The 12,711-nt window shown below is 39.6% G+C and overlaps 1 protein-coding gene across 1 annotated transcript; it reads right to left on the bottom strand.

The window, feature by feature from the left end:
- Nucleotides 1-5,927: 5,927 nt before the first annotated feature.
- LOC121975615 lies at nt 5,928-9,371 on the bottom strand. The gene is made up of 2 exons (XM_042527362.1): nt 8,300-9,371; nt 5,928-8,215 (listed from the first exon to the last, which is right to left on the bottom strand). The coding sequence occupies exons 1-2, from the start codon at nt 8,739-8,741 to the stop codon at nt 7,914-7,916; spliced, it is 744 nt and encodes a 247-aa protein (XP_042383296.1). The 5' UTR covers nt 8,742-9,371; the 3' UTR covers nt 5,928-7,913.
- Nucleotides 9,372-12,711: the final 3,340 nt, after the last annotated feature.

The raw sequence follows: 12,711 nt of genomic DNA, 5'->3' as shown, positions 1-12,711 counted from the left end.
AATTTAAACATTTGTAAGAGGAGGGGTTTACCCATTAATTATCTTGTCAATAAATCTTTATGACAAAATAAAATTACCTCAAACACCGTTGAATTTTGTATGCCACGATAGTGTGGACGTATACAAAATCAAACATTTGTAAGAGGAGTTTTTAATTTTATTATCTTGTCAACCTATTTATTTGACAAATTAATAGTTGGTTTTCTTCTGCCACACAAATAATAGCAGTGACTCTGATGGGGAGGATACTATTAGACGTGCCTAAGTATATACCATTACTTGACACTAAGTCCATTAATAAGATTGTGCCCCTTCCGATGGGGAAGATCACACGCTCTTAATTATCTTCCTATAGTCATCCAAAATGGAAGTTTAAGCTAGTGATCCGCAAACAAGCTCATCCGATATGGAGGAAGGCACTCAGAGCCAACGCGCAAGCTTGTTGCATTACTTATAAACCAGTAATGGAGACCGTGGAATTTATTTAAAAATAAATAAATCCCTCTCCCACTTAGTTATTTAAAGTGAGGAATTTTGACTATGCTAGCCTACTTAGCATGCATACTAACAAGCACACACAACACAGTATAAGAAGCAATAAATAGAAAAACTAATTTTCAACTATTATGGCTTTTATCTATTGTTGTCCTCCGTGTATCGCCAACCCTAGCTGCTGCCATCTTTGGCCACCGCCACCGGGTCTAGTTGTCGCATCCATCTTGCTCCTTGTTCCGCTGCGCCTCTGGTCCTCAAAAGGTTCCACGCCTTACAAAATTCGATCCGCGACATAAATAGAATTTTACATTTTTCGATCCTATATTCCTCGAAGGAATGTACATGTATCTAGATCAAAAATAAAATCCTAATAAAACTAAATACAGCTCCTGCTGTATTTTATAATACAATCATGCACACACAATAAATGCCCTTGACATGTCCAAGGGTCCAATCACACACATAATAACTATAAGCCATAATAGTTGGATCCTGCATCCACAAAGTTAGCACATCCTACTATTATCCTGCCTAAATTATGTATGACATGTGCATAATTAAACTAATACCAAATACACAGAGGCAAAACCCTAGCTCTGATACCAATTGTTGGTTGCTACTCGGAAAGTCTAACGGTTCCACTGTACAAAAAATTTTGTACAAAGGTCTGAACCTTTTCCTAGCTACCATGTGTTCTTTTAAATTAAACTTGGATCGCCTGCGGAATTTAACACGTTTGATCCAAAGTTTAATTTATTTGTTCTTTTAGGTTTAGACTTGGATCTCCTGCGGAACTTAACACGTTCGATCCAAATCACCTAGGTTATTAATTCCATTAAATATTAATTTCCAAAATCGGCTTCCAGGACTGCATGGCGAGGCACATGACCTTCTTGGATATGGGAATAACCACCACCGCCTAGACAAAGACTTTTAAGGAAAGCTAATATTTAATTTCCTTAAATAACTTTAAGTCAACCAAAAAGAACAATCAAATCACAAGGAAAAGAAAAATAAAAGAACACAAGATCGAAAACTAATTTGAAATACTAGAATCGCATGCCTATTGTATTTGGTATTTTTACAAAGAAATAAAACTAGTATGATGCGGAAATTAAATATTAGTATACCTTTTCTTTTACAAGCAAAAGCCTCTAGGTCTTCTACCATATTCCTCTTCTAACCTCGGACGTTGTGTGGGCAACGATCTTCCGAGATGAGAAACCACCAAAGCACCTTCTTCTCCTTTCTTCAAGTTTCGCCCAAGCACAAAGCTTCCAAAAGATGAAGATCTTTTCCCACCAACCAAGCTCTAAGGGATGTAAGCTTTCTCTCCTTCTTCTCCAAGCTAAATTCCGGCCACCACTTGATCTCCAAGGAGGATGAGAGGTTCGGCCACAAAGATGGAGAGAAGAGAAAGGGAAGAGGCCGGCCACACCAAGAAAGAAAAGAGGGAGAAAAAGAATAGTCGTTCACCATAAAGCCTCCTCTACCCCCTCTTTTATAATCCTTGATCTTGGCAAATAAGGAAATTTAAATAAAAATTTCCTTAATTCTTTTGCCATGAAAAGGAAAAATTTATTTAATTAAAAATAATTTTTATTTTCATTATAACATGGCCGACCACTTATTTCCCCAAATCAAGGAGAGTTTTAATTAAACAAGAATTAAAACTTCATAATTTGTTTCCGGAAATTTATAAAAGTTTCTCCAATAATTTTATCCCTTCAAGATTGGTTTATAAAAATGGAATTTAATAAATTAAAATCTTTCTTTTAAACATGTGGATAAAAAGAAAGTTATTAAAATCTCTTTTAATCTACAAATAAGGAAAGATATCAAATCTTTTCTTAATCTTTTGTAGAAACTTATAAAAGAGAATATTTAATTTTAAACTCTCTTTTAAATCATGAACATGGTTAAAAAGGAAAGTTTTCTTAAAAAATTTAAAATTCACCTTTTAATCAACAAATAAGGAAAGATTTCAAATTTTAAACTCTCTTTTAAACATGTAGATGATTTACAAATAAGGAAAGTTTTTACCAAAAAATTAAAACCATCCTTTTAATCTACAAATAAGGAAAGAGATTAATCTCTTCTCTTAATCTTTTGTAGAAAGCTATAAAAGGAAATTAATTTTAAACTCTCTTCATGATATCCACATAAGAAATAATCTTAATAAAAATCCTTTTCAATATTTTAGTGGCCGGCCACCTAAGCTTGGGACCCAAGCTTTGGCCGGCCACCAACTTGACTCATCCACTTGGTCTTGGCTGGCCCTAGCTTGGGTTCCAAGCTAGCTTGGCCGACCCCATTGGATGGGTAAGAAGGTGGGTATGTGGTGGGTATAAATCTCTATATACAAGAGGCTACGATAGGGACCGAGAGGAGGAATTGGTTTTGGTCTCCCGATAAAATTAAGCATCCCGTGTTCGCCCCGAACACAACTTAATTTTATCAATAATAATTCATTCCACTAGAGAACTATTATTGAACTACCGCACCAATCCCAAATTACATTTTGGGCTCCTTCTTATTATGAGTGTGTTAGTCTCCCTGTGTTTAAGATGTCGAATGTCCACTAATTAAGTGAGTTACTGACAACTCATTTAATTAATATCTTAGTCCAAGAGTAGTACCAACTCAACCTTATCGTCATGTCGGACTAAGTCCACCTGCAGGGTTTAACATGACAATTCTTATGAGCTCCTCTTGGGGACATTCTCAACCTAGATTACTAGGACACAGTTTCCTTCTATAATCAACAACACACACTATAAGTGATATCATTTCCCAACTTATCGGGCTTATTGATTTATCGAACTAAATCTCACCCATTGATAAATTAAAGAAATAAATATCAAATATATGTGCTTGTTATTATATTAGGATTAAGAGCACACACTTCCATAATAACTTAAGTCTTTGTTCCTTTACAAAATCAGTAAAAAAGAAACGACCTCTAATAGTCCTACTCAATAAACTCTAAGTATACTAGTGTAATTATATAGTTAAGATAAACCAATACCTAATTACACTACGACGTTCCAATGGTTTGTTCCTTTCCATTTTGATCGTGAGCTACTGTTTATAATTTATAAGGTACTGATAACATGATCCTCTGTGTGTGACACCACACACCATGTTATCTACAATATAAATTAATTGAACAACTACATTTATCATAAATGTAGACATTTGACCAATGTGATTCTTATTTCTAGATAAATGTTTATACCAAAAGCTAGGCTTTTAGTATACATCCTAACACGTACTATGCCTATATTCCGGCTGCGAGCCGAGAGTGTGTTCGGCTTTCGTGCCGTTATTGTATCCCGGCCTGCGAGCCGATGGAGTGCTCAGCCTTCGCGCCGCTGTTGTATTCTGGTCCCCGTGTACTTATTCCGACCTGCGAGCTGATGCTGTAGTCGGACCGTGCTCCGTCCTGCGGATCCATATCGCATCCGGCTTCGAGCCACCGGAGCCAGCTACTCATCTGATGGATATCTATATACTCTGCACGGCAGTGGCGACTCGATCAACACCACGACCAGCTCACCGACCCATCCGAGGGCGCCCCCTGGGGTCAGGGTACGTCACTATACTCGTCTCGTATTTATTTAGTTATTCTATCATTATTCAGCTGCTTATATGTTCGTGGAATTCGCCTCGAGCATCGAGGTGTCAGGGACCGGGATAACCCGGTCGCTGGATACAAACATTGTGGACCGGAGGACTTATGATGACTTGGTCAACATGGAAGACAGCTCACCACCGGGTCATGGGGATGCGGTCAACTTTCCAGACACGTCTCACCGGCAGGTCCGTCTTCTTAGCCTCCCGACGGGATTAGATACCATTGTTGACAGTTCTAAGCATGAAAAATATAGAAATATGAAAACTGTAAACACTTACAGCGATCTCTCGTAGATCCATAATCAATGACAGAATATAATATTCGGACTTGCTGTCGGAAAAACGATCACGAACAAATCGAAAAGCTCTTCATGGTTCACAAACCAAATCTCTCTTTCGAGATTAGACAAACCAATTTTGAATGTTCTTCATGCCTCTTTCAATCTTGTGCATATGGACGAACCTTGCACAGATACCTTTCATATCTTTCATATGGGACGATCTCATTCTCTTTGACTTTGTCCAAAAACTTGCACATAGCAAGTCCCCTCTTTCTTTCTCTCTTGTGCTCATCTCATTTTTTTTTCACCTCTCACCAATTACCTTAGACGCCTATTTTATATACAAAGATGACTCTTCATCTACCTCTACCTCTACCTCTACCCTCTACCCTCTACCTCTACCTCTACCTCCATCAATGGAGGAATGATAAAGAATGGGAAGGTGAAAGGGAAGAGGTACCTTTCCACATTCTTAACACCAACACCATGTATATGGAAGATTGTGACTGTTGAGACTTCTGTGACTGCCGAGTGCCTTTGCTAGTAGGGGTAAGAAAAGTTCAATTAAATTGGATAAATTGATTTGATTGAAATCCAGTTTGCTTATTTTAAAATTCTAAGTTTTATCTAAAACAATGTTGATTATATTGATTAATTAGATTCAATTTCAATTTTAAAATCTCAATTAAATTAAATAAACTGAAATAAAAAAAATATTTTATTTTTTAGCCGCACTCTACCTTCTACTTCTGGATGGCCTTGCATTCCGGATCGTTTTGTAGAGCAATTGGGTGTCGGGGACCTGGGGGAAACCGTATACTTGCTAAAAGGTGTAGCAGTCGATGGACTAGACCCGGACAGAGGTGGTGGCGAGGGATTTTGTGTAGAGCAGAACGACAGTGAAAATCGATTAATCTGATTTTTTTTTAATTGAATTTATCAATATTTTGTCGGTCCATATTTGATTTTTATTAAAATAAAATTAATAATTCAATTTGTTAAAAAAAATCGATTAATTAAATTTTAATGGAATACTCAATTCTACCTGAAATAGATAAATCAGCTAAACAAATTTTAATTCTTAAACTCTTTAAATATATAAATACTTAGAAATCAAGAATACAATTAAACCAAAGTTAAATCATTTCTAAACCAGCACAAATAATTAAATTTTGATTCTGGTTGAATTATAAATAAGATTTAATTATAAAATAGTTCATGGTTATATGAACATAAATGTTCGACCCGAATCGAATAAACCCAACGATGGGCCCATAGGCCCAATAGTTTCTCTTGGAGAAGTAGACCATTTAAGTCCCAGTGCCAAACCCTAAATCACAATTCTGCACGGCGACTGCGCCTCCTTCGTTATCACTTCCACTTCTCCGCCGTCGTCATCTCTTCGTTTTGCCATTGGAGTGATTTCTCAGAGTCGAAATACAGGATTTTGGTTGTGGCGGTGTTCGGTCCATGCAACGCGATCAAGTAAGTAGTTGATTACTTCTCATGGTTTTTCTTTCGAGAATGCAAACAGATCTAAGCAGCAATGGATGATGTGCTTGAGGAAATAGTCATGCCTTTTGAGATTGCTGATGTCTTTGTGTGTGTGTGTGTGTATAGTTTTGATATGAATATATGCCAAATGATGTTGGGAAATTGCGCATGGGCTTTGAGCATCGCATTACATTGCAGATTGCGTTGAGATAATCTCAAGATCTCCCTTGCTGATGGCAATCTTTTACCAATGTGCCTGTAGCTAATTTGTTTCTTTTCACTCATGATTGAATTTTTATATGCGACTGAATTAGCTTAAGTACTTTTGTTACATCTTTTTCATTGTTGGTATGTTAAGTGACACTAGATGAAGTATTATTGTATCCATATTTTAGTGCTATTTTTTTGTTAAGAACTATATTGTTTAATTGTGTTATTGTTGTGCTTAAATATTGTTGATTGAAATTCATGATATAACACTACTTCAGATCAGTGTTGTTAGAGGCGCGAGGCGCGAGGCGCACCGAGGCGCAAAAAGTTCCTAGAGCCCGAGGCGCGAGGCGCGCCCGAGGCGCGCGCCTCTTGAACATGAGGTTGATGATTACCAGACTATTGCCACACTCATATACTATGTCAAATATGATAACTATTAATATTCCACACACATCAATATCAAATATAACAAGCAAAACAACACCATGATAAAATTAATAAAAGTTTCAAACTTTCAAATTTCAACTTTCTAATTTAAACTAACAAAGTCCATCAAAACAAGCGTAATAAGTCAAATTAATCATCAAGCTCAAGATCATCCTCATTGTATTCTTCTTCTTCGTTATCTTCATCTTCATCTTCTTCAAATTCAATTTCTTCTTCTTCTTCTTCTTCATCTCTAAATCTTAGAGATGAGTGTCTCATAGAGGAAGATGCATTTCCCTTCTCGACTTGTTTAGGCCTAGCATTTGAACTAGAGGTCATGGTTGCAATATTTTTTCCTCTAGTACAATATTCAGGCTCTTCAGCTCCACTAGTCCTAGCAACGACATCCCATGTCAAGTCATCACCTTCAAAAACTAACTCATCTTCTTCATTATCACTTTCTCCATCCATTCTACCCATCAACCATTCATTACTATAATCAATATCTGTCAAAGAGATGGGGTCAATCTTATCACGTGCATCATACCGAAGCTTTAAGGCACGATTGTATTTCACAAATACCAAATCATTTAAGCGCTGCTGAGCTAGCCTATTTCTTTTTTTTGCTGTGAATCTACAAAATGTCAAAAATCACAATAAGTATAATAAAATATCAAAGAATATTTTCTACTTATAAAAGTAGCATACTAATAGTATCAAACATTTATATTTATTACATACCTGCACAAATACACTCCAATTGCGCTCACAACCAGAAGCACTACAAGTGAGGCTAAGCACTTTAATAGCAAACTTTTGCAATTCTGGGGTATTTGCTCCATAGCATTCCCACCATTCTGCTGGAGATAATGCTCTTCTATGTCTAATTGTTACATTTCTCCCAAATAGCCCTTCTGTCTTTCGATATATAGAGAGTTGGGTAGTGATTTTATCTTGCTCGGCAGTGCTTGAAACCAATCTCTCCATAGTTTCAAACAAACCATTCACCACTTCTTCACAGATATTTGAATCTGTGTATGAATAAAAATATTCTGGATTCAAATAATGTCCTGCAGCATGCAGAGGCCGATGAAGTTGACATTCCCATCTCGCATCAATGATCTCAAACACTTCTTTGTATTTTTCTTCTTTCTCCTTGAAGGCCTTCATAATTGTTTCTTTTGCCCTATCCATAGCCTCATAAATATAACCCATTGCAGGTTTTCTTTCGCCATCAACCAGTCTCAGAACACGGACTAAAGGGCCATATATCTTTAAAATATGCACAATACTGCTCCAAAATCTAAGTGTCATGATGATTTTAGCTACCTTCTTCCCCGCCGCTTCTTTTGCCCATTTACTCTCTATCTAATCCTTTGAAATGAACATTTTTCTTAAATTTTGCTTCTGTAGGTGCATCCTTTCAAGAGTAAGAAAAGCAGTAGCAAATCTTGTGACACCTGCCCGACAAAGCTCTTTTTGTCTTGTGAATTGCCTCAACATATTTACCATGCCAGGGCGAACATAAATGTAAGCATTCACACTCATTGTCTTCTTCAATGTTGCTTTAAAATCAGGCAATTTCCCTATATCTTCTAAGATCAAGTCAACGCAGTGAGCAGCACAAGGAGTCCAATACAAGTGTGGCCTTTTTGCTTCTAATAATTTTCCTACAAAAGAAGTTAGAAAAGTAGATAAATTTAACATATATAAGAAAAAACATATTGATAAGAAATAATTAAATAGATTCTTACCAGCAAGCACATTGTTACTTGTACTATCTGTAACAACTTGAACAACATTTACTTCTCCTACACGCTCCACAAATCGATCAAGCAATTGAAATATTTTCTCTCCAGTCTTTGCATAATCAGAAGCATCAACCGATTCGATGAAAACTGAACCTTTAGGAGAATTCACTAAAAAATTAATCAATGTTCTCTGCCTTTTGTCTGTCCACTCATCTGCCATCAAACTACAACCATACTTGGCCCATTCTGTTTCACACGACTTAATGTAATCATTTGTCACACTATCAACAGCCTTTTTTAGAAAAGGAACCCGCACCTCATGATAACTAGGTCCTTTTAGACCTATACCATATTGGCCAACCAAGTCCAACATTCTTTTGAAGCTTGAATAGTTAACGGCATTAAATGGAATTGCCGCATCATACATCCACTCAGTTATGGCCATACAAGCTTTTTCCCTCAATTCTTTCTTGTATGCCTCATTTATCGTAGATTGTCTTTCTTTACCCTTTCAACTTTCAACAATTTTTTGTACATTAGGAGCAAAATACGTATCCATTGGACCTATTTGTCTGGGCCTTTTTTGCATATTCACTGATCTAGAACTTGTACTTGTACTTATAGGTGGCACACCTTTAGCTCCAATATTATCCATATCAATATCATCACCAAGAGGGTCTACATCCTCAAAGTCCATTGTTGCAAGTTGAGAAAGATTACTTTTCTCTGCCTTTTTCTCCATGAAATTTTTAATTTCTTCACGTACATGAGATGGACATTTTTTACAAGTCGTAGTATTTCGAAACCCCCCAACAAGATGTTGTTTTGCACGATAAATGCCCCCTTTTGTAACTTTTTGACAAAAGTTACAAATTAAATCATTTTTATTATCTGGATTAACTCTTTGAAAATAATTCCATCCCGGATCTTTTGATATATATGTTGGAGTATCACTACTACCTTCCATGATAATTGAACAAGAAACTAGTCTGAAAAATTAAAAATAAAATAAAATTAATATGGTACCAGCAATAGAAAAGTACTGTACAGTACCAGCAATAACAAAATAGTAAAAAAACAAAAAGCAAAACAAGTCAAACAAAAATGAAAAAACAGTTAAAAAACGAAATATTGGACAGCAGACATAGCACAGCAACAAAAGTAAAAAATCGGACAGCAGTAAGGAACTGGGAAGCAAAAACACAACCTACAAAAATTAGAAAACAGGAAATCAAAACAAAACAAAATTGGACAGCACCTCAGCGAACACGAACCAGCAAGAAACAACAGTAAAAAAACAAAATATCGGACAGCAGACAGCAGCACCAATACGAATAGCAGCACAGCAACAAAATTAAAAAACCACCGGACAGCAGTAGGTACTGGGAAGCAAAAACAAAATTAAAAAACAGGAAACCAAATCAAAACAAAACCACACAGCAGCACAGCAGCTCAGCGAACACGAACCAGCAACTAAAAGCAAAAAAAACAAAAAAGCAGAACTGCAGAAGAAAAGAAGATACCGAATAGAAGAATAAAAAGAAAACTGAAAACGAAGAAGAAGAAAAGAAGATACAGAGAAAGAAGAAGAAACAGAAAATTGAAAAGAAGAAGAAAGGAAGAAGCGAAGAAGCGAAGAGAATAAGAGAAGAACAAGATGATAACAGACGCAAAAGAAGATAAGAAGAAGAAGAAGAAGAAGAAGGGAAGAACAGAAAAAACAGAAAAAAGAAAAAAAAAACATACTTGGGCGACGATGCAACTCAGCGCGGCGGTGGACGGAAATGGATTCAGGTTCTTCCTGCGTTCTCTTCCTCTCTTCCCTTCCTGCGTTCTTTTCTGTTCCTCTTTCCCGTGCCCTAATTCCAAACAAGATTTGGAATGTTTTTTTGGGTTTAAAATCCAGATTTTTTTCCAATCACGACGCCTCAATCGCGCCTCGTTCGCGTTTCGTTGAGGTGCCAAGGCGCACGAGGCGCGCCTAGGCGCGCGCCTGGCGAACAGCGCCCGCCTCGCGTCACGCAAGGCATTTTCCCCAGCGCCTTGTGTGCCTAGCGCCTCGGGCGCGCCTGAGGCGCGCCTTTAATAACCCAGCTTCAGATGATTGATAAAGCTACAAGTGGAACCAAAAATTAATACAATCTAGATACCAACAAAAGTTAACTTGTTGATTATAATGAATGCACATTACATCAATCGTACAATAATGATCCGGTGGTAAAGACGGGGGACCCTCATGGGCGGAGGGTCAAAGACACGTGGAGGTCAACCCCAAGTTCGCGCCGAACGAAGGATGTCGGACCGAACGGAAGGATGCCCTGCCGAACGAAGGATGTCGGGCCGAACGGAAGGATGCCGGGCCGAACGGAAGGATGCCCTGCCGAACGGAGGATGCCCTGTCGAACGAAGGATGCCCTGCCGAACGGAAGGATACCGGGCCGAACGGAAGGATGACCTGCCGAACGGAAGGATGCCGAGCCGACCTGACATTCGGCCAGGAGCTTCCCGGGTCGGCCAGAAGACAACCCGACCATGGGCGGGTTTCCGACGCTCATAGTGAAAAGGGTCACCTGGCCGAGCGGATAGCCCGCTCGGCCGAAGCATAAAGCATCGTTGCTGTGGAACACTCTCAGCCGAGCACCCGGTCGGACCGATACCTACGCCCGGTCGGACCTATGCCTGCCGAGCGGCTGGCCGCTCGGCGCGTGAACAGAAGAGACAAGGACAAAGGAAACATCGGGGGAACATCTCCTAACAGCGGGTATGTTCAACGACCAGGCCATACGTAAGATCTTACAACAGAGGATCCCGCTGTCCCATCATAGATGTGCTCGGACTGTAGCAGTATGGTGTCAGGTAAGCTCTTCTGATAAGCCCATACCGAGGTATGGACAGAGGACACGTATGCACCTCGGTATGTGTGCCCGAGCCTCTTCACAGCTCTATATAAAGGGTTCTCACCCTTCGCCGGAGGTACGCGTTCTAATATTTGGAGAGCCACTTTTTCACTATTTGCTTGCCTGACTTGAGCGTCGGAGGGTCGTCGTCGGGAACCCCTTTCCGGCCCGACTTCTGTGCAGGTTCGTCGGAGCGCCGTCCGACCGGCCAAGGATCTATGTCAGCTGCCAGGAGAGCGTCACATGTCCAGCGTCCGTTGGTTCAGCATTCGGACAGGATCAATTTGGCGTCGTCTGTGGGAACGCACCTGCATCCGAGCGGAAGCAATGGACGAGGTTGGACGACCGCCCACGGTGATGCTCTCCACGAAGGAACTCGACGCTCTAATCAAGGCAAGAGCAGCTAAGCTCGTGAAGCAACAGAGAGAGAATGTGCAAGCCGAGCAGCTGAAGCAACAAACAACGTCAGCATCAGGTGGCCGAGCAGAGGCAATTATCCCCGAGCGGACGCCTCCCTCGAGATAATGATCCAACCGGCATTCAAGGGGGAGCACCGTGATAACCATGATTTTACTATACTATTCTCATTCACACAATCATGGTTTGATGTAGTTTTCATATATAGAATCCACATTTACACTACATTTTTATACTTTGTATCAATTTTGGACCTAATTACAAATTAGTCTATTTTCATGGTATTTGATGCTAATATTTGCTTATTATTTTGTAGGCATCAAAAGGGTCATGGACCCGATCAGATCAGGCTGCATTTGGGCTCAAATCAAGGGCTAAACAAGAAGATCAAGCCTCGGAGCATTATAGGCCGTTCATCCAAGATTGAGTAGATCTGAGCCATCCGTTGAAGATCTGGCCGATCCAACTTAAAGGGGAGCAGATCTGAGCCATTTATGAAGATCCAGAAGTTTTGATCCAGATCTGAGTTCATCCAGCCATTGATCCAGCCAGATTAATCTAGACCGTTCATTGAAGACTGGGCTGATCTGGACCATCCAGAGATGATCTGATCGATCCGACCTACAGGAGAGTAGATCCAGACCCTAGATCAACATCAGTACATTCAGATCGGATTTTGGATGACTTTCCACCGTTGATCTAGCCCAAATGAATCTCAGCCGTTGGATCTGAACTGAGGAGGTTTAAAAACCTGCGTGAGAAGCTACAGTAGCTGGGCTCGGCGTTTCCTCGCGATTTCTTCTACAGTACTGCTTCTTCTTCCTCGCGGCGCCGAGTTCCCATTCCATAATCCAGATCCGGTGGCTTTTTCTTCTTCACCGACGACGATCTCCAGCTGCCGACGTTCATCTTCCGAGGGCAGAGAGCTTGAAAGGAGGTCTCCCGATTGCGCTTTGGGTTCTGCTTCATCGCCGCATACCCGGTTGAGGAGGTTTCCCGATCGGCGTTATTCACTTCCACCGGAGCTTGAAGAGAGGTTTCTCAGATGCTTCTGGACGTTTTCTGATTCACATCCCGCAACAAACTTGGATCGATTTGGCC

Source organism: Zingiber officinale, chromosome 4B (assembly GCF_018446385.1).
Source record: "Zingiber officinale cultivar Zhangliang chromosome 4B, Zo_v1.1, whole genome shotgun sequence".
NCBI lineage: Eukaryota > Viridiplantae > Streptophyta > Magnoliopsida > Zingiberales > Zingiberaceae > Zingiber > Zingiber officinale.
Note: the sequence above shows the minus strand (reverse complement) of the source record. Positions and strands in the feature narration are given on the sequence as shown.

Excerpts from the sequence above, each read along its gene's own strand:
- LOC121975615 (XM_042527362.1), bottom strand. The coding sequence starts at position 8,741 with ATGGCCATAACTGAGTGGATGTATGATGCGGCAATTCCATTTAATGCC. Across the intron at positions 8,216-8,299 it reads AAGTAACAATGTGCTTGCTG|GAAAATTATTAGAAGCAAAA; the intron begins GTAAGAATCTAT and ends CTTCTTTTGTAG.